Source organism: Salarias fasciatus, chromosome 22, assembly GCF_902148845.1.
Source record: "Salarias fasciatus chromosome 22, fSalaFa1.1, whole genome shotgun sequence".
NCBI lineage: Eukaryota > Metazoa > Chordata > Actinopteri > Blenniiformes > Blenniidae > Salarias > Salarias fasciatus.
In genome coordinates, this window is record NC_043765.1 from 28,225,366 (window position 1) to 28,250,862 (window position 25,497).

Here is a 25,497-nt window from a genome sequence, read left to right on the forward strand (position 1 = left end):
AAAGCGAAATGAGACTCTGAGCACATTCACAGTCGGAGGGAGAAACATGACGGATTCATATATTTTGAGCAGCTTTCTGCTTCTGACTCTAGGATAAATGTTTTGAAGGAATTAAATCAAACATTCCAGATATGTGAGGTTCTGTTGGGGATTTTAATTATAATTTGAGGTTTTGTGTGTGTTTAAGACTCTCTACAGTTGCAGCCACCAGCGGAGGAACCACAGCAGGCTGTTCCTGTCCCTATTTTCATCCAGTGGAGGGATCGTGCACGCTCATTTCAGGGCTGGACACATTTATAAAATTCACCAGCGAGCTGTCACTCTGATGAGAAAACCATGAACCATCCAGCCCTCACGGAGTAATACGCCACACCATCATATTTGTTTTATTGGGCGCCCTGGCTGTCAGCCGCCCTTGAGAGTGCGTGCACGGCCCGTCCCGGGCGATCATGCACTCCACAGATCATCACGTGTGATTGTTTCCATGTCTGTGTGTCTTCAGTCAAAGTGAAGCCTGCAGCTCTGACAGCGGCGCCGCTATCGTTCATAACACACCCTGCAGATAGCTCAGAGTGATGCCTGATGGGATTGAATTCCCTTCACCCCCAGCCTCATCTTCCTCCATACGCCCCCACCCCAGATAAAACCTCCATCAGTGGCCGGAGACACGCGGGAGCACATGTTCGGCTGACCTGTGTGATTAAATAAAGGTTTCTGTGAGGAGAGAGACAGAAATGAAATGGAAAGCGGGGGAATCCGGCGTCCTCCACCGAGTCCTGCAGCGCTCTGCGGGGCTCCTCCGCCTTATCGGGCCGGAGCAGCAGCGTGGATTAGGCGCTGGGCGACCTTGGCTGTGGCTGGAGTTAACATTCACCTTCTTTTCCCAGGACCTGGGTCATTGAATCTCGTGCCCTTGAGCAAAGCGCGAGCCCCGGTTGAATTAATGGATTCCTGCGTTGGAGATGTTGAATGGGGGCCGTTTTAATGAGGGCAGGATTGAAGCAGTCGTTAAGTTCTTGGAATATCTGTCAACTTCAGGTTTAATGGAATGTGGTGCTAAGTGCGGGGCGGCCGGGGGAGGGGGTGGGGGTGGGGGAGGGGGGGGGGGGGGGGGTAAATGTTGGTCTCATTCATTTATTGTACCCTTTCCTTCCGTTTTCCCCCAAAAGGCTTCAAACTGAGGAAAAGGAGGATCGTCAACGAGCCGACCGGCGGGACCGGGAACTGCCCCCACCTGGTGGAGGCCATACCCTGCGAGGACCCCTCCTGCTTCGACTGGCTGGTGGTCCGGCTGGAGGAGTGCGTCCCTGACAACGAGAAGGAGTGCGGACCAGGAACCCAGAACCCCCAGGTCCAGTGCGTCAACAGTGACGGTGAGGAGACTCTGAACGCTGGGTTTGACTGTGAAGCAGGCCGGTCGGACACCTCGAGTCGATGCCGCACGTCTGAGCAGCTTCAGGTCAAATGCCATTGGCTGGTTTATGTTTGGGGGCGGGGCTTAACTGGGTGTTCAGGACTAAAAGGAGACAGATACTACTGATTCTACCCCTCATGGAAAAACTTTTTCAAAATACAGACTTTCAACAGACTCCATTCAGTTCAACATGGTGCCAGTGGATCAGAGATGTCAGACGGTGGTCTCCCTCTTTAAAACAAGACCTTTGGTTGTCCTGGAAACTCAAACCCAGCTCGGTATCAGCAGCGTGACAGGAGTTCATCTGGAAGCTGCTCCCTCTGACCGTCAGTGGCTCTGACGGCTCTGATCAGATGCTCATGTCTCCAGAATGAAGCGTGGGATCAAACACCGCTCAGATCTGTTGTTCTCTAGCTTTGGTCTTAGGAATCATTAATCCTGAGGAAATTCAGTCTTGACAGCAGAGCTGAAGATCATTTACGAGCAGAGACAGACTTCAGCATTCTACACACTAATTCCAGTTTTTATCTGCACCTGTGTGATCAGTTCATGAAGAACTGAGAGCTATTCGCAAACTGTAAATTAAAGTGTCCAGAGGAATCATGGGAAAGTGAGAAAACCTGCAGGGCAGTGAACGCCTCACCGGCGCAGGTGCTTGAGAACAATGAGGGCAGCGGCGGCTAATTAGCAGAGGCTGCAGTGTTTGAAGGCGGCGTCGGGAGTGACGTGGGTCACTTTACTTTTCAACTGTCGCACTGTGGGCCTGATAGCTTTGGCACTGCGCCCGGCTGTGTGTGTGTGTGTGTGTGTGTGTGTGTGTGTGTGTGTGTGTGTGTGTGTGTGTGGTTGCTCTCTCCTCCCCTGGGCTTCGGTGCAGGCGACCGGCCAAAATTGTGCTGGAAGAGATTTTAAGCCGCCGGTAGAACAGTGCTGGCACTGCACGATTTGTCTCTGTCTCGCACACACACACACACACACACACACACACACACACACACACTGACCTCGGGGCTAAACGCCTGCCTTCCCGTTCACACTTCGTACCGGGGAACCAGCAGGTGTAGCAGCTGATTCCGTTCGGAGACAATAGCAGCTCTCATACCGGCAAATTTAAAAAATAAAGCTAAATTAAAGAGAACATACAAGACGCCGGTTTCAGGGCGCAAAGAGGTGGAAATTGTCCCGTAAATGGCAAGAATATTCAACTCTACCTGTGTGAAATTCCCGCTCGTCGGCTTGTTTAACAGATGAAATTTCCCCCCGATGAGATAAAAACAGCCATTATTCACCCAAAGTAACATATCTGCAGGAGTCGTGTCTAAATCTGAGTGAAAACTGAAAACCAACCGAGGCGAACAGCAGTTCAACCCAGAGACATGGAGGCGGTCATTTTGAATGACAACAAGAATCTCCCATGATCCTCAGTTCACCTCGGACATTTCCAGTAAAAGTAAAAAACAAAGAAAAAAAAAAACTTTGTTCACTTTAAAATGTCCTGGTAACTCATCCAAAGATTCTGATTTGGGCAAGTTGGCTTTTTTCTGAATCACAAGGCCTGAAGTCTGGTTGTTTTATCATCAAATCAATACTATAACACTATGAAACTATAATACTATAATGAGAACAGATAATACTAAAATCTATTTTTCCCATTTTCATTTCAGTTCCCTACTAACAACCAAACTGCGATTTAGTACATTTAGTACTGTTTATTCCCATGAATTCTTGTTTATTCCCATATAAAGTTTCCAACTTAAGAAGAATAAATCCCAGAATTTTGCCGTCCTGCGGCGGATCTCCAGGACGGGGTTCGGACACCTCAGCTTCATGACCGAGGAAACTGTGTTCCTTTTAAATATCAAGTTCGAACATCGTCTTATTGTCTGACTGTTACTTCCAGATAAGAACCATCAAGCAAATCAATGTGATTTATCAGACGGTCAGAGCCTCCAGCGGACCGTCCACATGTGTTCCTGCAGTTCCTCCTGAGCTGCAGTCAGGCCCGTTTGGGGATCTGGGTTCAGGCAGGTGGATCCGGCCTCCACAGCTGCAGGGCTTTCACACGTTTGGAAAGACAACCAGTCAGACATTCGTGGACCATTGGTGGGGGACGGCCGGGCCAGCTGCTGGACCTCACCGGCTCGCCAGCGTTGTTTCTCCTTGTTGTCTCTGAGATAATTCCCCTTCAGTTCATTAACCAGCAGAAGCAGCTCCGGTGGGATGGAGTCTGGCAGACGTGTCTGCTCAGGTCGGTCCTCAGCTCCATGGCTATCCACCGCTTCACAAAGGGTCTCCAACCCTAAACGTATTGATCACCTGCAGCCTGATACAGTATGGGATCACCAGGAATCTGACGCTGAAGAAATGCCCTGAATGCTTTTCAGTCTTTACTCGACCTTTTCCTGGCAGTTCTGCAGAGTCCAATTAAAAGTTCCGCTTATCAGACATTTTAAATGATGTTTTCATTGAAAAATAATTGTTCTTTCCTTTGAGAAAAACTGTGAAACTGAAGAAAAAATGGCATCGCGTTTCAGTTTAAATCAAAACACTTGTTGAATGTTGGTTAATCCTTTTGTACGTGAGCTGTTCAACATCTAACAGGTGTTTTGAGGAAATACAGAATACAGCCCAACACAACGACGAAATCTTTTGAATTTGTATTTTTGGGATATTACATGACACATTAATGCATCCTTTAACCAACCGACGCCAAGAAGGAAAGATTAACAAAACAAAAGCATGCAGAAATAAGTTTTACATCTGTAACATCTGGTTCTATGTTCCCAGATGACAGGTGCAAAAAAAAAAAGAAAGAAAAAAAATGAGTAAAATAAGTAGGAACAATAAAAACAACCCAAATGTCTGGACTCTCACCTGCTGAAACAGATTCTCCACCTGATGTTGCTGTTCTATTTGTAGTGATTTGTAATAATTTGAGTGTTTTCTGCTGATAATGGTTCCAGTCTATAAATCAGTGAATCTGTGCCACTTCTGATCAGCTGCTTAAAGCTGAAGTGATCAGTGCAGAGGAGGCGTAGCTGGAGATCGTTACGGTCTAAACGGCCCAGAACCAAATGAAACTTTCCTTGTACATGACAGAAGTATCTCAGTAGAAGTTTCCATTCACAACAACAGAACTTCACACCTGTCCTGATTGATGATCTGTTCAGAAAACCATCTTCATCAATGTTAATCCAAACACTTTCATAAATCTGGCAAAGCTAAAAAACAAACTGCTGGTGCCGTTTCTCAATAAACGTGACCGATTCTCCCTCCGTTCACTGAGGGTCTGGAGTTCAGGGGGAGTGGAGGCCATTAAAAAAGCATTAAAGCCGACGGAACGGCGTTAGCGTCAACGTGCTAACAGGACGTTATTCGCTGCATTCAGGGACAAACCTTAATCTTCACCTGCACTTATTCCAGTAATTAGCAGACTGAAAAAAATCAATTTATTTATATTGGTTTGTACTAAATCAGTGGAAGAAAACCTGGTCTGGTCCTTCAGCTGACAGTTTTATCTCCGCTGTTCAGGACTTCATTCTCCCACTGATCTCTTGGTAATGATAAGACAGAAGCGTCAGACCTCAATATTCCTAAAATAACCGACTGGGATCAAGTGAAATTCCTCAATTTCATCCACTCGCTCTCACCGCTGCTATCTTTTGTCCAACCTGAGATGTGCTTTCAGTGTGTGTGTGTGTGTGTGTGTGTGTGTGTGTGTGTGTGTGTGTGTGTGTGTGTGTGTGTGTGTGTGTGTGTGTGTGTGTGTGTGTGTGTGTGTGAGTGGATTCCTGAACACAGTAGCTGCTAATGAGGGCTCTGGGGAGAATAAAAGTGAGAGTGAGCGGGGAAGAGAGCGATCGGGAGAGACATGGGGGTTGTTCATCAGTTTCCATATTTTGCTCATAATCAGGGTCCCCATTCACCGGCGCCGTGGCGGCGCAGCGCCGCTGATTACCATCTTCTTCATCCCAAACTGACTTGTTCTCCGCCGCTAATTATCTTTACTCTGCTGAAAAATTAAAAGAAAACCGTCCTTGAAAGATAATTTATTATGAGATAGAAGGACACGTCGGCGCTGTGAAGTGGTGAATTATGGGTTGGTTTCCTTTACATTTCTTTAAAGACGGATCTGCAGATGGTCCGGTTGCTCCAGCTCAAGTGTTCCTGTCGGCGCTTGAACTGCAGCTGGTCTTGATTTCCTTGAAGGTGGTGCCCCCACCTGTGAGGGAGTTCCAGCAGGATGCGTCAGTTCCTCTTCCTCCTCCTCCTCCTCCTCCTCAGCCTCACTGTTCATAAAGACTCACCTGCCGGCCTCTGAAGGGGGCCATCTGTTGGTCAAGAAAGAAACTGACCCCATGTAGCACTTCTCAGACCATGTTTACCTGATATTTCCTCCTCTTTTTTTTTTTTAAGGGGCTGTATCATGCTTTTTCAGCTAGTCTGAACCCTAGTATAGGCATTAACAAGGTAATAGTAACATGGTAATAGTTTTGGCGCTAAGGAAAAGTAATTTTCTGTGAAATTATAGATTTCCTGGGGCTAATTCTGAAACCCGGAAGAGAAAACGCTCTGTTTCACTGAAAATCCCGCCTCTCCCCCTGTGGACTTTGACTGACAGCTACTTCAGCCAATCAGCGCTTCAAAACAAATACGTCATGCGTTAGCTTCTCTAAGGGTTAGCTTTAGCGCTTAAGTTTTAGCTTCTCTACACACAAAGACACAAGAAAACGTCTTTTCCTGTGAGAAACTCACCAAGCGCAGATCCTCCAGACCCTTCAGACCCTCCAGACTCTTCAGACCCTTCAGACCCTTCAGACCCTCCAGACCCTTCAGACCCTCCAGACCCTTCAGACCCTTCAGACCCTCCAGACCCTTCAGACCCTTCAGACCCTCCAGACCCTTCAGACCCTCCAGACCCTTCAGACCCTTCAGACCCTTCAGACCCTTCAGACTCTTGCTTGATTGTTGCTTTCAGACGATGGTTAAAGTTTATCTCCGTAATCGGAGATAAAAAAAAAAGCGGCAACGCCGATTGCCGACAGGGCAGCCATCTTCTCCTATTGACGTCACTATGGGTTAACAGAGCGTTTTCACGGTGTGGGAGGGGCTGCCTCTCTGAGCAGCAGAAACACCAGGAAAGCTGAAACACACAGGCATGAAGGAAATAAACGCTTTGGGGTGTTTTTGGTGAGTACATAACTATATAACAAGGTTAAAACATACAAAAAGTGAATTTTGCATGATACAGCCCCTTTAAGTCTATATCCCATCAAATGTGGACAGAACCCTGGTTCAGAGCTACGATAAGCAGCCAGACCTATAGGGGGCAGTGTAGCGAGGGGCATGAAGCCAGGCTAGCCAAGCAGAATCCTGGGGAAAAAAGAAGAAAAAAAAACAACACAGCGCAGCTCGCACACATGATGCTAACCCAACATGCTAATGTTAGCGCTGTTAGCAATATTATTATATTAATCATATGTTTAAATTTGAATGGGAGATTTACATGAGAGTTTTTTGTTCCTCTTTAGTTCAGAATAAAAGTTTCTGCTTTAACAAGATTAGGCACAACCGTGTGAACACCTAATTCTGGATGAAAATGACCATTCAGACAGTTTATTTTTTTTTAATTGTTAACAACATATTTCAAAAAGTTATTGACGGAGTATGTTGTAGTTTTCAGGAATGGGACGAGGAGCAAGTGATTATTGGGAGTGTTCCAGATTGAATTGGGTTTGTGGCTGAGCTGTTTGGTGGAGCTCTGCGCTCTCCCAGTGTTTTTCTCCTTCCAAATGAAGTGGCTGGTTTATTGTAATTTTGAAACCAAATTAAATAATCCCACAATCACGTGAAACTTTACACTGCATAACGTTCGTTCCCGTCGCCATGATGCACATATTCAAAGATGGCCGCCTTAAACAAGTGTTAGACTTAAATGTAAAAAGAAAGGTATTTAATAGGAGCCTCAGGAGAAATGGATATAGTGGAAAAAGTGCAGGGATGGAAGCATGAAAATATGGTATTTTTCAAAGCTGTAGCGTCAACGTTGAAAAAGAAAGAAAAGAAACATGAAGTGGAGGTTGTTTACTTCTGATAGATGTAATTACATCACTTCCTCCTCCTCCTGTCCAATCGGAATCCTTCACTAACATCAGATCAGAAGAGGAACTAAATGAAGGCAGTTTCCATGTAAACCTTAATAAAGCATTACTATTCCCATGTAAACACAAAGGAGAATACTGAATACTTAATTCAGAATTTAAAAAAAAAGCATCATGTAGCCGTGGCCATTGTCTGGCTGATTAATAATGAGTGTTCTGTCTTGTTTTCAGTGTCACAGATTAAACCAGTTCATTATGTATGTCAGTAAATTTGTCAGCAGTGTGTCTGAACCTGAACTCTTAATAAGTGGTTAAACAGGACGCACGCCGTGGATTCAGAGACACATCTGTAGTCCAGAACAATCCTCCACCAGCAGACAATAAAACGCGTCATTATCTTGGTTTTTTTATGGCTCCATGACGAGCTGTAAAGCTCCAGAACCCGAGCCGCCGAGGCAGATCCTCTGACAGAGATGAAGAGGAAGACAACAATAACAGTGAAGCTGCTCATCGAGCTGTCAGAGCCGTGGAAATGAGCGTTGGGGGGGGGGGGGTTCGCCGTCTTCAGAACAGATGCTGGTTCAGCCCCTCTGGACGCCTGCGGCCCGGGAGGAAGATGCTCCGTGGTTTTACAGCTGAACTCTGACCTCAGAGTGTTGCACGCCGGTGAAAGGAGTCTTGCGTTGGCAGCAGGAGACACCGGGGCATCGTCGGCTAGTTTCTCATTGTTTTGGCTTCAGCGCCGAAAATAACCGGTTTGACTCCAAAGCTACTCAGGTTGCGGGTTTGATTCTCAACTCAAGCATTTGTAGCCTTGCAGAAAGAAATGTTGATCTGTGTCTCCTCAGTAAACCTAAACTCTTAGATGTTTGGTTTATATGTAAAAAGTCACCGTAAACGCCTTTATGCTAAAGCTAGCTATCCAACCAGCTAATCTGATCCACAGGTACTCCTGTAATCTGCTGTCAATTTCAATTTAATCTCTAAAACTGAGAACAATACAGACCACTCTCATTAATAATCAGCCAGCAATAACAAACAAATTTATGATTAGCATCATAGCATTGCTAGCAGAGCTAGCATATTAGCAATAGCATGTTGGTGATCATTTTAGCAGGGCTAGCGTCACACGAGTGTGACCTGTGCTGTGTTTTTTCCAGGATTCTGATTCATGCTCCTGGACACACTGCCCCCTAAAGGTCTGGCAGCTCATCGCAGCTCTGAACCAGGTTTTAAAGCTGCTGTAGGCAGGATTTTGCTAGTCAATGCTAATTTTTCAGTGTTTTCTTTGGATTAAATGTTAGAGTATCCATTGATAATCCTTTAGGAGTGGAGCATAATTGCACTACCGCGAGGGCGCAGCGTTTCCATCTGTCTCTGTTCTGAGCTGAAAAGGAATCTCGACAGCTCCAGGTATCTTTGACCAATCAGAAGAGCCCCTGAGGCTCTAACCGTGATTGGTCAAGGGGCGTTCGTTGCACATTCTTGTGGGAGGGGCTTAACTTGTGTAAGGGCGTGATGTCAGAGAAAACAGGACAGGATTGGCTGTGCTGGGTTTCAAATCGCCATCTTAGATGGGTCAAACCTAAGCAAGATGGCGGAGATGCCGACTCCTGCCTACAGCACCTTTAACGGCGGATCATGTCGATGAAGATGTTGATTTTAAAAGCAGAATGGCAAAGACCCGTTTTATAAATGCCCTTCAACCCGAGCCTCTCAAATTCTGCTTTTTATGATTTTTTATTTTTTATTTTTGTAAATAATAGTAACATTTGCTTTACTTGAATGGAAAGTTAATCAATAGTTCAAACCGATTATTTTCTATCTTTATTAAATTATTTCCAACATATTTCATTCTTTCCATGCTGATGGGTGAGGCTCTGCTGTAATCTGTGGTGATATTCATGGTTTAAGACTTTCAGAGCACCGACCAGCAGAAAGTGTAAATCTCCAGTTTTGAAATGACTTTTTTAAATCATTTCCCTCTGTTCATGCTGGAAGTCACAGAGGATCATTTACCCTTTAAACACCCGCAGACGTCCGCCAGTCCGCCTCTGGCTGCTCTCCATCCCGGCGCTCTTTAATACCTGGAGCCGTTTGAACGGCTCAAGGTGACCCCGTCTCCGTCGCTCTGCCTTTCCTCTGCTCTTCCCACCGTGTGAGAAGCACTCCTCCTTTATGTCGAACATGTTTTATTGGTAAATTAGATTAGCGCCGTCGTCTTGGATTTAATCTGCCTTTCTTCTGCCTGAAGAGACGATCTCCGCTCGACTGGATGAAGGAGACGACGGCCTCCGTCTGCTCCGCTTCCACCAGCCGGGTTCAGACGGAGGTTTGACTTGTTTGACGAGCGAAATGTTAAAAAGAAAATTGTCCCTTTGATCACTTCAATCGCTGAGGGCAGGTTGGTATCGCTGCAGCGGAGGAAGGAGTGATCCTCTAAACTCTTCCTCCTGGCTCTGCTGAAAGTCTCCTCTTCAGGCTTTGAGATAAAGGAGCCATTTATTTCTCCTGACGGGAAACATGTTTGGATTCGGCTTTCACTTCATGAATTATGTCTTTCATTTTGGAACTGGAGACACGGTCTCACTTGATGTTGGGTGTTCTTCGAGGCTGCCCCCCAACAAGACGGTCTGGCACACAAAACACTGCTGCTGCTTGATTTGTGAAAACGGTGATATTTTGATGAGTTTGGACCATTTGTTTAGACGCAAACGAAGCCGCCAGTCATTGGTATTGGTTGTTAGAAGACATGTGGCCCGACTTTAACTGCGATCCACACAGACACTGGCAACAGCCAGCAACAGCTGTCCTGCGGTGCCTCCACCACTCCTACAGTAAAGGAACTCAAGAGAGATTTCTCTGTACTCAGAATATACAACTAAACTTCACGTTTTAGTTCAGATTATGTTTGGAAATCTCTGTCGTCGTTGAATTTTTCTTCGGCTCAGAAATCAAACGTTATATTTTGGCCTCTGGTCGTGTTGCTGCTGTTTGGGAGATTTGGAAATCTGCTCTGCTCTATGCTTTGATCTCAACCTCTGGAAAACTCTCGGTATCAAGGGACAGCCCACTTTCAGTTATTTACTACTGAACTGATCAATGACAAGGTAACGGGTTTGATTCCACTGCATGTCTCTGTACACTGCTCGAAGTGTCCTTAAGCAAGACGGATTCCTCTGATTTCCTCCCCAGTGGAGTTGAAGTTAACCCCTCGCACCAGTTAACACACGAGGTTTTTCAACAAGTGCAGAAAAGAAAGCCTCTCGGGAGTGTGTGTGTGTGTGTGTGTGTGTGTGTGTGTATGAGTGTGTGTTTATAAATTAGAGCCTAGAACTGCAGAAATCCAGCAGACAGAGGTGTGAATGAGAAGCATCTGAACCGTCCTCTGGGATTCAGGAGACCAGCCGATAGTCGATGCCCGGCTCAGCGGATTAATGGACTGGACCAAAGAATCGAACGGACTGAAAAGCAGTCGCTCAGTGACGGCCGCTCCGCTGTGACCAGACGTCTGTGGCGTCTCCGTCGTGGCTTCATTGCCGTGCGAACAGCATGCAGACGGACGAGGTCATGAAACACTTCCAGCCACTTCCTCCTCATGTGGAAGTCGTCCATTCCCCTGTCAGGTTTCCGTCCGTCGGCGCCGGCGCCGTTCCACCCCCACGCCTCCGCGGCGGCGCCCCCCAGCTGCTCTCCGCCGGCCTCGTATTGATCCCTCATTGTCTCCTCCTGATGAAAATAGATCCGTGTTTCCCCCCGCGGCGTCCCGGCTCGCCTCGCCGCCTGCCAGTCATTCGGTCCGTCACAATGAGATTTTTTGCAGATATGGCGCTTCGGTGAAAAGGCGAGCTGGGATGGAACGGGCTGCAGGGGGGCGGGGCAACAGGGCGAGGACGGCTTGATCGATACGGAACACATCAGCAACCCGGCACCCATTCCTTCCCAAAACTAGTCCTTGAAAAGCCCTCTAATGCAGCATGACCTCCAGAGACCGCGGCGCCGCCTGCACCTCTTGTTCCTGCTTCTGTCCTGATTATTCCAGTGAATTCTGTCACACAGCTGCTCGTATTCTCCAGCTCTTCTTACTTACCAACTGTCCTTTATAGCGCATCTCCAGAGCTGTGCTTTAGCAGAGGGCGAGCCGGAACCGGAGGAAGACGAGACGAGCAAGCGATCCGTCGTCTGGCGGAGGTTTGGGTTCAGGAAGGAAAGTGTTGAACAAGAAGCAGTGTTTTTCAAAGTATGAAAGGAAGCAGTGCGTGATGTGTATCGTTGTTTGAAAATCCATCAACTACAAAAAGAAGAGTGTTTGAAACTGAACGAAAATAAAAAATTAGCAAATATTAACCCAGGATGAACAAGAATGTTTTAAAGTAGAGATATAATCATCATACTGATGTGAATCTCTGCATGAGCCTGAAAATATCAAGATATTGCTAAAACGCCATGTCGCCCAGCCCTGATCGGACCATTTCTGAACATTCTTTCAGGAGGACGCATCGTACGGAGAGGAAAGCTTGGATCTATCCTTCATCCATGTTGCTTTTCAAGTCCAAACGATTCGTATTGAGTTCTGTGCTGCATGTTGTTCTATGAGGAAAACTCAGTCAGATGAAGAAGTGTTTCAGGCCTCGATGTCTGACAGAGGAATTAATTCCACATCCTCCGTGTTGGCTCCGTTCAGCCCCGCTCCGTTCACTTCCGTTTTTTCAAAAAATGCATTGCTCCAGTGCGCCTCTGTTCCGCCCGGCCGGAGAAGCAGAGAAGCGCACGCACAATTCAGGCCATTCAGAATAAAATGCATACATGGTCCTGAATATCTATTTTGTAGAAAACACAAAATGTATGGACAATATCCTACAAACAGGCCATATATGCAGCTGTGTAAACATTCAGAAACGTTCGACTGTAGCTTGATTACAGGCAGAACAGAAGTTTGTCATATAAAACTTGATAGTGTGTTTTAATTTTTGTTTGTACCGCATTTTAAAGTGTATATTTTAATCAGTATGTCTATTTGTGATATATCTGAAAATTAATGTGAGGACAAATAAAACGTCTTTAAACCGTTTAAAGTTTTTAATAAAGACAAAATGATTTTATTTTGTATAAAGCCGGAGGTTGTTGGGAGTTCTCTTTTCTGTTTGGTGCATCTGAACTGTGGACATTTATGCGTACGGAGACCTGGACGGACCGGACTGGGTGAGAAAAATAGACCTTGGCTCTTTTTTTGGACTGGCGGGGCGGGGCGGGGCGGGGCGGGGCGGGGCGAGGCGGGGCGGGGCGGGGCGGGGCGGGGCGAGGCGGGGCTAGGCGGGGCGAGGCGGGGCGGAGCGAGGCGGGGCGGGGAGGGGCAGGGTGGGGCGGAGCAATCAGCTACAGTCATTAAAATAGCAACGTATTTGCTGCGGCGGTCGGACCAGACATGGAGGATGTGGAATCAGGGGGTCAGATTTACACCTTTAATGTCTTCCAGAACAAAAGCTGTGTTTCCATTGCCTCGAGAAATGTACAAAATCTCCATATTGAAATAAAAATCTGGTGTTGGAAAAACCTGCATTTTGAAAACCTCCCAGATGTCACTAAAGAGTTTCTACGCTCTCATGCGGAGGTTTTTCCGGCGCGTCCATAAAGAAGCATTTAGCTAAAGTGTAATGGAAACACTTTTCCTGCATTGACATGTCAGTGGACGTGACGTTTGACCAGTGTTGCCAGATTGAAAGAAATCATTTAACTCCAGTAATCTGGATTCAGATGTTTTGTTGCTGCTGTTTCATGTTAGCATTGGAGAACTCTTTAGCAGTAGCAATGATCCAGAGGTTGAGGATCAGTCTGTCGGCTGTTGTCTGACTGCTGTTTGTTTGGAGCCTGTTCCTGCTGCCTTTTGTCTTCATCTGTTTGGTGCAGCTGTGAGCTTATTGTCTTTTTTTCATCATGCGAATAAGAGTTGTGTATCGAGTCGGGTGGGTTTTACGTTGTTTGGACTGGAAACAGTGAGTCAGATCTGGCAACCCTGAGCCTGACCAGTCTGTTCCACGGTGTGTTTGCAGATGGAAAACTTTTTACACATCATTAAAGAGAAAAATAGAACCTCCGGTCTTGGCTGCAAACAACAGTGAAATGTGGAGTTTCACAAGGAAAATGCTGAATGTTTTGTGTCTCCGTCTTCTTCCAAGCAGAGTCGGTTTATACGCTGAACACCGTTCAGTGGAAAATGTTGCTTTTATTTATCGATGAAGTGTAGTGAAATGTGGCTGGGTCTGAGGGAGCTGCAGCCCCTGTTTTAAAATTAAAGACGATGTAAAAACCCCGAGTCACCGCCTTTCTGAAACACTCGCCAGAGGGATCATTTCTACACAACAGTCACCAGGTAACAGGGTGACCAGTTCATCTGAAACACCGGGAAACTCTTCTGCCTGCGGTGGTGGTGGACACACACACACACACACACACACACACACACACAGAAACACCCTGTTCTCAGCAGAACCCACTGCAGGGACTTTTCGACTGGCTGCAGTTCAGGACCGAGGCTGATTTCAGGAAATACATTTGGAATACAATGTTGTTGGACAAGTGTGTGAAACAGTTGAAAAAGTGTAATGTGGGACTTTTGATACTTGATTCAATCGTTAAATAGAAAAAAAAAAAAAGAACATTAACATGAGATATGTAACGTCCATGCTTTATTCTCAATGATCAGAGTGTCCTTTAACATCTTACCCATTGATTCAGTACAGATAATATCCTGATCTGTGCTTTTTAAATAATTCCTTTAGTCTCTATATTTCATCTTTCCTCCTATGATCTGATCGGTCAGAGAGGCTCTGATGTAGTATTTATGTCCTGTTAAGGACCGTCATGTATTAAACATGAATTTTATTCTTGCGCCTCTAAACTATATGATTTATACATTACAGCTGTTTAAGAAGTGTGCAAACACTCTGCACTCTTGTGACTCGTCACTTGCTTTTTGGACGTGCACGCTGCGTTTGCATGGGAAAAGCTGCAGGAAACTGTTTCCCTGTGATGTTCAGTCGGGCTCCGGTCGGCCCGAGTGCACAGATTTGTAGATGTTTGCGTGCCGTTTGAGCAGGAGACTCTCCTGATTCTGTACGTCTGCGCTGCGCTGCGGTGAAACATGAAGACAGCAGGGATCGTGCAGAGTCACGAGCAGCGCAGAGGAGGCGGCTCGCGCCTGTTATCTCCGCCGTCATTAGCGGCCGTCATTAGCTCCCACCTGCTTGACTCGCTGCCCTCTGGAGGCGGTAATGGAGTCGTTACTCCACACGAATACACTGAAAACCTGCCGCTCTCCCGGAGCCTCAGGTAGAAGTAAGAACATGTCTGTTTTTTTAAACTATTCCACCGAAGTTTCTTTTATAGCATCAATATTGCTTGAGTACTAATACACAGTGTGTATAGTATATGTAGGGATTTAAAGCTTCACTCAGCACTCACAACATATGAATTTTATGATAGGATCTATTTTCTTATCTTTTGTTTTTCACTCCTCTTTCACAATAAACTGCTCTTTATTCCTGAGGTGACTGACTGTAAGGCAACAGCTGAGGCAGATTTAATGTTCTTTGTTAAAGAAGAACTTACATGTATTTTGTTTTTACACAAATCAAATAATTAAACTGAATTTTAAAACAAATGTCACATGAGGAAAAGGCCTTTAATAAACAATCAAAGGACAATTGTATTTTGAACTGATATTTTTAGTCTTGTTCTTTATTTTCTCACCATTTCCATTTTCCAGCTTGGTGAAGTCAAAATGCTCGTAAACCTCTGATTTAAAATCTAATGAGGACAGAAGACAGAAGTTTAACATTCTCTGTATCGATCAGTTTTGGTTTTTGTTTTTTTCACCCAAACTTTATTCAAACAGGTAACAAGTTTTACTCCAAATGTAACTTTTGAATATGTAATTTAATTATTTCATAGATTATAATTATTTCATTTTTTCAGTTATTAGTCAATTGTATGATGCTAATTTTTTTTTCTTTTAAATTTTTCCTTTTTCTTTTTTTGTTTCCTCACTTCCTGTTTCCTTCCTCTCAAAGCTCAGCGCTCTGGCTGACTGAGCTGTTTTACCTTCATTAGTTGTTTTTATCCAGGAAATCGAACCGTTTCAGAAAGTCAGTTTTGACTGTAAATTAAGTAAAAATGAGAACAGATGATTGTTTCTAATCCGTACTGTGAAAGCAGCTCCGGAGCCGCAGGTTGAACACCGCTGGTCGAGATAAAAAAATAAACAACAACCAGAAAGTGAAGAAGCCATTCTGGACGCTAGCTTCACTCAGATCGCTGACTCCGGCTCTGTTTGTGTCCGTGCAGGCGAATACGTGGAGAGGCAGCTCTGCCGGGACGCCATCCTGCCCATGCCCGCCATCTGCGAGGTGCCCTGCCCCAAAGACTGCGCCCTGAGCCCCTGGACGCCCTGGACCCTCTGCTCCCACACCTGCTCCGGGAAGAACACCGAGGGCCGGCAGACCCGGGCCCGGTCCATCCTGGCCTACAACGCCGGGGAAGGTGAGCGTCGGTAGATCGGCGGCGGTCTGATCCCGGCGGCGCGGCTCCTCCGCCGTTTCTACCGTTATAAATAATTCTGTGTGTTCCTCGGCAGCGACGGCTAAGGTTGTGGCTTGGATCACTGTGATGCAGGGTAAGGCGTCCCAGAACTTCTAATTCACTGTTCTGGACAATGTGCCGTCGCCATCAAGCCAAACCGCCTTTCCTTCTCTTCAAGGTCCCGCTCTGCTGCCTCTGGTCCGTCCGATCTTCGGTACATCCACACTCCATGTTCTTAGAGCGGAGATTGATGCGTTGTGCTGAGCTAGTGCGTAGTCTCCATGTGTTTAGCTAGCGGCTAATAGGAATGTGGTGATATGATGGCTTCCTGTCGGTCTGCTGACCCAGCAGATTCCCTGTGCCTTCAGTCGTCCAGTAGAAGCGTCTCCTGCTCTCTAGGTGGCCCCCAGTGCTCCTTAGCAATCAGTGTTTGGAATCCCTCGTGAGTGGCTGGCGTGTAGATGTTAAACATCTGTGCAGCGTCCCGTTTTAATGCCTTCACTCTGATGGAAGTGCTGCAGACTGCAGGCTTTGTCCCGTTTCCCAAGGTCAAAATCGCTCCTCCTTCACTCGCTCCTGTTGAATAAAAACACGACTGTTCTTTTAGAGGCGATACGAGCACAAACGGCCCATTCTTTGATAGCGTTCTTTCAGCTCGTGCCCAGCTGCCACTAAAGCCAGAGGAATTATTTTATGGTAAAGGATCAGGCTGAAGACGAGCAAATCTAATCTGAACATCTTGAAGATATTCCTTCAGTTTGAAAAGACTGTTCACTCCGAGTCCTGGACTGCTTCTGATTCGGCGGCTTTAAACCTGAACTCAAGTTTACTCTGACCTGTTACGGTGGGAAGTCCGTCCCCAGTCGCCAACTAGCAGCTAGTGGCTAGCCACGAGCAACCACGACACGTCGTCTTCTGACCCTCTGTCATCAATCTGCTCTTCTCACCGCTGCTTGTCTGACCTCTTCTGAAAGGTTGAGACCAAAGGTGAGACCAACACTTTCAAAGAGACCAGAGTTCACTGGTGTGATCTGGATCAGAGTTCCCGGGAGCCTTCAGACATGACCATACGGAGCGGACTTTTCCAGAAAGTCCCTGAAGTGAACATTGGTGTGGATCAGACCAACCTGCTGTGAAAACGCCCTCAGTTCAATTGAGACTCTTGATTATCTAACTTTCCTCCAGGAACCGGGGTCCATACTTTGGACAAGGGTGCTCAGCAGAAAACACACTTGCTGTCTTGTGTTATTTTCGGTCATCTGAGAAGATACTCTGTTCATGACGGTATTAAGGCTCAGAGGTGAACACAGTCAGGTGCAGAACATGTAGAGCTGGACCAATAGCCATGATCGGGACCCCTCTGCTGTCAGGGGTCCTTGAGGGAATTTCTCTTGAAGAAATGAAGAAACTTCTCCATATTTGCTCCACATGTTCTCTGGTGGGACGTCACGGTGTTGTAGTGGTTTGCACTGTGGACACCTGGTTATAGGCCTGGTTCTGACCTGCAGGCTGGATGTTTGACACACCTGACAAACGCTGCTTTGAAAGGAAGGAAAGGTTTTGTCCACTTGGAGTGTTTTTTTACTGCACTCGCATGTTATGGAGGTTCACCGTGGCTCACTGAACTCTATCTCTCTCTGGTTTCAACTTCTTCTGGGCGTTGTTCTGTCCACGACTGTGATGTTCAGCAGGGATCAGCCGAAGTCTCTGATACTCAGAAAAGGCGGCTGTAGAAGACATATTTGTGGGTGGAGGTTTGCTCTTACTGAAGCACTGATTAGATTTGGATGGCCAAATGTCAAGGTCGGTGTGACCTTGACGAGGTGCTCCATGTGTGGGAACAGCCCTCCGTCCTATCTGTGAGATATTGATTTAGAGCTAAGGTCACTGCTGGACTGTATGTTCTCTTCTGAAGCTGTGTGTTCTTCCTCCTCTTCATCCTGGAACAAAGACCTCGGGGAGCTCCTCTGAATGTGTACAAATGTGCAAAATAGATGAAGTTACAGCTTGCTGTGTAAGTGAAGCTCATTTTCTGGAACCAAATCGAAATAAAGGAAGTGAGTATGAAGACTCCCTGAACTCCAGGCACAGTGAAGCCGGTGCGTTCAGGTTGAACCTCCGAGCTGCCGATCCCACTGTGAGAACTCCTCCAAACCTTGTTATGAGTGAAAATGCTACGCTGCGCAGATGGTCGTCGTCCGGCTTGGCAGCAGATCTGAATCTGATCTTTTTTTTTTCCTTCCTCCATCGTCGGCTCAACAGCTCTTGTTTCCTGACTTGTGGACCACGGTTTGGTTCCGGCTGTCTCTGGCACATTCACAACACCGTCGGCTTCGATGCTGGAGTAAGGAGACGCAAACACTGTAAACAGATCCGTCTCCGCTGTCAGGCAGTATGGCGAGCGGCCTCTCCTGCTGCTAGCTGTGCTCTTGTACGATCAATGCTAATCAATGGAGTTTGTCAACAAAAGTTTGGCTTGAGTTCATCATTCAGGATCTAAATCAACTAAAGAGTGATTCAGTAATCACAACCCGACTAGATCTTTCAGTCATGACCCAGAAGACGGATCTGAACAGACAGCAAGAGGAGGAGTGACTTAGCTAGTTAGCATCCAATCAGAATACCTCACATGTTCAAGCTAATGCTAAAGAGGTTCAGGATGGTCCAAATCATGACAGAAAAATGTGGAAGTTATTCAGACAAAATGTTCTGCTTTTTATTCAGTTACAGAGACTGAAGCCATGCTTAAACATGGAAATGAAATACGGACTGCAGCAAGCTTGTTCACTGAAAGCTATCAGCGTAGCGTTAGCATCACTGCAGACATGCTGTCTCCCAGACTTTGTTCAACATTTGAAACCCTGACGGGGAGGATGTCAGATCTTCAGGCAGAACTAGCCGAGACACGAGAGAAGCGGACTTGGTGTCGGAAGTTCTCACCGCCCAATCAAGTCTGCGATTACAGCGGCTAATGAAGCTTTAGCTGTTTAAGCTCTTTGACCACCGATGCTGGTGAAGGCTAATCATTCAGGTCAAGAAAAACTGACGGAGGAAGATTATCACAACACCAGCAAGACAGGAAGCTGCCGCCGTGTCGACGGGGAAGCGGCTCCTTCTCAGTCGACTGACATGTGGATTTATCAGGCACACGCAGAGCGTAATTGTTAGCGCTTAAATATTTATCAGTCACCTATTTAATTAGAGCGTGCAGCCGTAAGTGCGCGCCCTTCGGGGTGCTAATGAGCCGGAGGCTGATGAATGTGTGTCCTGGATGAAATTCAATAACACCTTTTATTAATGAGGCTGTGAAGGACATCCGGCATCGCGCTGAAACACGGAGCTCTGCTTCCTGATCGGAGCGTCAGGAGTCGGCCTTGTCGTGTCGGGGGTGGGGGGGTGTCAGTGTGATGCCTGACAAGATGCCCACAACCCCACCAGCTCTGAAACTTAGGCTTTTGTGCAGATTCGTTCAAATTCAGATTTTTGAAAACGTATATGTTTTTGTCAATAGCCACTAAACATTAAGTCGAAATGAACATATTTCTTTTGTTGCACTGTGGACTATCAAATGATAAAATCTTGTGTGGCATCATTTTATGCCACCTGGTCACTTCTTTTCACTACAGTTTAAAAAATAGTTAAAAGCGATAGCCTGACGTCTGAAACAGCCATAATGTCTGCAGTAGCTGGAAAGGAATGATGCTGCTAAAATGGATAAAACTTTGAGATGAAGAATAAACTGCTAGAATCGTGACCATTTCCCCCAAAAATCTGAAAATGGCAGGAAAAAAGGTTAAAACCTCTCAAAAGTGGCTAAAATGGCCAAATGGAAGAAATGTCTGATTGCTAAGTTTGGCTGCTACTTTCAGTACTACATTGTTTTTTTCTTTAGTTTATTTGGCTAAAACATGTTTATTTCGCCTTGTGGCGAATGTGTAACAGAAAGCTAACCTCTCCTCTGGTGGTGGAGCTGCTGACTTGCGGTTTCGGCGCTGTGGCTCCCGGGTGTCCTCGTCTCAGGCTGTCCTCCAGACGGCTGAGCGCTTCGGTCTCTTTGGTTTTCATGATTGGATTCAGCTCGCCATGAGAGAATCAAAGCTAATTTGTAGCACAAACCCATCAGGAGACAGTAAATCCATACTGCTGCAGAGCACAGCCTCCTGGTGTCAGAGTCGGGGTAGAGCTCAGTTTATATTTTAAGGAATTGAGATTTACTTTATTTTATGGGTCGCCTGTCTGTCGTCAGCTTTTCTCCACATTTCAATCAGATGTTACTTTTAGCATTGGTATGACTGTGGTTTTCTGAAGCCGCCTGTCTTTTCCTGGTCCAGTCAAGCTGTGTATTTTTCACTTTCCGTCCAGTTCTTCCTTCTGCTCGGTACAGTCCCAGAGGACAGCAGGTGTTCTGAGTTCTCAGCCACAGCTCACTTTGCTCTTCTCAAATTAAACAGTCAGATCTGTGTTTGGACTTCATGGAATCCCGCCGAGAGAGCTGTCCCTGCAGCACGCTGAAGCCTTTTATTAGAATGATGACGGCGCTCTTCTTGAAGCAGCACTGATGCAGTTTGGAAGAACAGATTTTAAACAGAGACTTTAACGTCATCGACGTAAGTCTGTCTATCAGTACGGTGATGTTCAGCCAGTGGCCGAGCAGCTGGAGTTTTGATTTGTGTTGAATTTCACTGCTTTGGATCTTCTCTCAGCATTATGCTGTTTATCTTCAGGAAGCAGCAGGCTCCACAAAGGTCAAAGGTTACTTTAAATGTATCCATAATGTTTCTATTTAACAAAGCAGACAGTGAACAGGATAACGCACATGAACAAACCCTCATCCCTCCTGAGCACCATTAGTTTGACTTGGAGCTGATTCTTAGGCGAGAATGTGAGAATATGAGTCTCATATTGTTAAAGGAAGGTTTTCTTCACCTCTCTGTGACTCAGTAGAAATCTCAGCGCTCTGAAGTGAAGAAAACATTAGATTGAGTCATTCTGAATGAGCTGAGAGCTGTTCTTGGCCTATTGATCCCAACAGTCTGTCAGGTGGAAAACATCCAGCATTCAGCCAGTGATGAGCAGTCGTCTTGAGACGTGGTTTGAAGGATTCTCTTCAGCTGGACTCAGTTTCATTCTCACTGCGCTCAGTAGTTCTTAATATCATCGCTGCGGGACGTTTCGGTCCAGTTCCGTGACCTTTTCCATGTTGTTTCATTTCAGGCGGAACCACAGAGAAGCGCTGCGTCGTGATGTGTTATTTTGGATTACCGCGCTGCCTCACGTCTCGTCTGATGGCATTTCGTCTCCTCTAATCGGGTCCCACATTGCATTGTCTTGCCTCATGTTGCATCACTGTTGTATAATAGTCACACTTTTATTCAACTCTGATTGTTCTACTTTTACTTTAAAGTAGTAAATTTAAGCAAGCGATCCGAAGCGTGTCTTTTGGCGGACTGAGGGGAAGTTGGTGGTGAACCTGAGAGGATGAACTGCTCAGAAGATGGACTGATGTTTTTATTTTAGTCAAACAGGACCGTTTTGGGCTCAAGGTTAGACAAACCAAGGTGAATCTTCAATCAGTGTGACATCCAGTCCGCTTTTCCATTTCTGTTCAATTCCTGGATCTCAAACTTCCTGTCTAGTTGGTCTTTAATCTGCTGGTATCACAGCATGCTTCCCCAACGTCAACCGAGAAACAGAAGAGGTGCAAGATGAACAGTCGCTACGCAGGATATTTCCATCCACCGTGCACTTCAATCCTGTCAACTTGACTTGTTCTTGTACGCTGGAAGATGTTTGACTCCTCGATCCCAGTGGCTTCAAATTCCTTCAAGGCTGGATGTACCACTGTTTGATGGTTTGTTGGAAAACTTCAATGGATATCCCTGAAACACAAAAGGAGGACAGATCCCGGCAAAAGGCGCACCGTATTTAAATCATCTTTCAGAACCCTCAATCCCATGTCAGATTGTTGACTCTGCTTCCCGCTGCTCCACAGGTGGAATCCAGTGTCCCAACATCAGCGCTCTGCAGGAGGTGAGGAGCTGCAACGACCACCCCTGCACCGTGTACCACTGGCAGACCGGCGCGTGGGGGCAGTGCATCGAGGACTCCTCCATCCCGTCCGGCAACACGTCCGCCGGCCGAGCGCGCGGAGACGACGCCTCGTGCTCGGTGGGGATGCAGACCCGCAAAGTCATCTGCGTCCGCGTCAACGTGGGCCAGGTTCCTCCCAAAAAGTAAGCTTCCCAGCAATTCCTTTGACTTGGAAGTTGAGTTTTGATGAGTACGTGGCGCTATGACTGCCGCTAGCATCCCAGTTAGCTAGCTGGATTGCTAACGCTGCGTACAGCGTGGCTGCTCTTCGTCTGCTTACAGAAGGCTGAAAACAGGGATGTAAAAACAATCAAAGAGGTGATCTGGTGCATTTGCGGATAACCGATCAATCAAGCGTCTCTAATATCAGCCTCCGATCCGATTGAGCTTCCCTGTATAAATAACAGTATTGATTAGCATGCAGATGTAAACCTTCTATCCACTGCATTATTGACTGGGTTTCTGCTCTCTTACTAACGTTAGCTAACCTAATTAACGGCGTCTCCGCACTAGCTAATCCAGTCATTAGCCGAGGCGAGCGCCGGCCTTTGTTTGGACGGCAGACGTTGTTTGCACACGGCACGTTTAGCCGTTTAGGCTCCCGGTTAGTGTGTCGTTCCCGGGGTCGGGTGGAGGTGTGAGCCGGTGAGCAGCTGGATCTCTCTCCCTCTCTCTCTCTCTCCCTCTCTCTCTCTCTCTCTCTCTCTCTCTTTCCTCCCTGGAGGCATCTGCTGGGAACATGAATTATCTATTTATTTATTCAACAGAACGGGAGCATTATTCTGGCGAGCAGAGCAGCGCTGCACAGGCAAAAAAAAAGAAAGAAAACCCACCAGCCCCCACGCTGCGTATGGAAATTAATCTCACTTTTTATTCCTGCGCTTCCCCCTAAATCTACTGCTCCATGCTGAGCAGGGAGTCCGCTGCCTCGGGACTCGCTGGCACATCAGTGGAGGGGACGGCCGGCTGTGTCCGGGATGTGGCAGGAGGAAATATATTCCAACGATCGCTCCAATCAAACACGTATCAGAATGTTGATTGAGCGGGAAGTCGGTATATGTGAACTAACTCCACCTCAAGCTGAAAATGTTTGCTAATTTAGGCACGTCCGTTTGTTTGTTCTGGAGCTCTTTCTTTCCTTTTCGCACAAAATATTAATTAGTCGTCTGCTATTTGAATTCTAAGCCGAGCTTTAATGTGAACTGACTTCACACAGAGACACGACTTTTAATCTTTTTAAGGAAGACATTTCACGACAGGGGACAAGGGGAATTTATTTGTCAGGAATTCTTTCTGTTAAACAAATCATCTGCCTCTTTGTAGTGACAGTTTGAGCTCTCCTTGCATTTGATTAATTTATTTTCGACTGTGTTGCCTTTACAAGAGATGAAATGTTCGGTTTGGCCTCAATAAATTATACTGATGAGACTCAAAGTGAGGCTTTAAAATGTGGGGAAAAAAATACCAGGAGATAAATAGCTTTAGATGCTAAAAATAAAGATGTTCTGACAACAGTGTGGCCTCTGCTGTTGTTCCAGATGTCCGGAGAGCCTCCGCCCGGACACCGTCCGGCCCTGCCTGCTGCCGTGCAAGAGAGACTGCATCGTGACGCCGTACAGCGACTGGAGCGCCTGTCCGTCCACCTGCCAGCCAGGTACCTGTGTGTGTGTGTGCGTGTGTGTGTGTGTGTGTGTGTGTGTGTGTGTTTGAAAAGACACACTCCATGAAACTCCATGAGAATCCATGAAAAGACAGGAAACTAAAATGTGCTTTTTTTAAGGAGTGTGTCCTTTTCTACAGCCAACGTCGACGGTGCAATCCCATCTTACCCCGTTCCCTGAGCAGGGCAAAATGGTTTTATGCTGAAAAATCACTCTTAGCCAAGAGGTTAGAGTAGTAAGCTTGAAATAAGTGAAAAAAATCTGCCTATAAGTTAAATCAAGTCCTTTCATCTTGCTGAGATGTACTTTTTCAGTGGATTTATGTTCAATCAAGTGGAAAGAGACATTGTCATGAAAGACAACCCCTCTCAACCAAAAAGACAAAAGTAAATACATACAAGAAACTAAAGGTATTTATCTTCATTTGAGCCAAAAGTTTGTGGAATTTAAGTGAAATTAGCACATTTTAATCATATCTACAGACTTTCGTAAAAACACAGATCAAACACATTTATGCTCCATAACGCGCACCTCTCTTCTGGCCATTATTGGCTATGTTCTTCATTAGTGGGCCGCCCTCTCTGCCAGAGAACCTGCTGAGTCCAGTCTGGTCTGGTCTGCGGTGTGATGAGAGAGGTGGCCGTCGTCACTGTGGCAGAAGTTTCCATCTCTGCTGAAATAATCAGCTGGAACTGGTGTCGATTCTCGTTGTCACAGATTCTGTGCCAAACAAATAATCCAGAAGCAACATGACTCTACAAGCAGAACAAATCCTTTAATCACTCCATTATGCTGCGTCTTTGTGCAGCTCCCTGTTTTCAGCTCCTCTGATGGAAGAGCGGATAATCCATCATAACCACATTGTTGCTGATTCCATCCCATCATCTTTCTGTTTTTTACCACACAAACAAAAATAATTGAAGTCATTTGCATAAGAAACCCTCCTCCTCCCCCCTCCCCTCGTCTCCACACCCACAGCGGTGTCCATTCCTGAGGCTGGAGCTCCACAGCACCCTGTAAATAACAACAATCCTCAGTAAACCATCCTCCAGCTTCTGATGTGATCGTCCCGATATAGACCGAGACTTCCTGTAAAGCCAATCTCCACCTCTGGCTGTGTATTCGACACCGCCGCCTCGTTAATGGGGAAGCCTTTCCAGACCTGGTGTAATTGCATTAGCCTGCAACTTGAAGCGTCACTTCCAGCAGAGTGGGAGCAAACAGACTGTGAGAGACGGAGAGAAGGCTGGCCGGGCTCGCCGGACGCAAAGTGGGGCTGTAATTTGACCACAGTATCATTTTGATTGCGGTTGTGGTTCAATAGACTGATTTAGCATTTCAAAGAGGAAATCTTCTTCAATGGCTGGAAGAATTTATCACAATCATTCATATTTCAAACATCAACAACCTCTTCTTTCTGCTTCCTCTTAATGTTTCCTGACTTGATGTGTTTAAAAATGACGTTTTCTTTCTTCTCTTAGGTGGAAATAATAAGAAGAAGCAGTACAGGAAGCGTACCGTCATTCAGTTCCCCGCCAACGGGGGCCAGGACTGTCCCGAGGTCTTGAACCAGGAGCGAGAGTGTGAGGCTCCGTCTGTCTGTAAAGGCTTCAGGTAACACCCAACGGAACGACAGGGTCGCTTCGGAAATACA

The 25,497-nt window shown here is 46.3% G+C and overlaps 1 protein-coding gene across 1 annotated transcript in view; it reads left to right on the forward strand.

Annotated features, from left to right (window-relative positions):
• thsd7aa (thrombospondin, type I, domain containing 7Aa) overlaps nt 1-25,497 on the forward strand; it is a 151,535-nt gene that overhangs the window by 93,292 nt on the left and 32,746 nt on the right. The window contains exons 6-10 of the mRNA XM_030120128.1: nt 1,170-1,373; nt 15,859-16,053; nt 22,085-22,325; nt 23,721-23,836; nt 25,325-25,457. Coding sequence (XP_029975988.1) covers nt 1,170-1,373; nt 15,859-16,053; nt 22,085-22,325; nt 23,721-23,836; nt 25,325-25,457 — 889 coding nt within the window. The remainder of the gene's footprint in view (nt 1-1,169; nt 1,374-15,858; nt 16,054-22,084; nt 22,326-23,720; nt 23,837-25,324; nt 25,458-25,497) is intronic.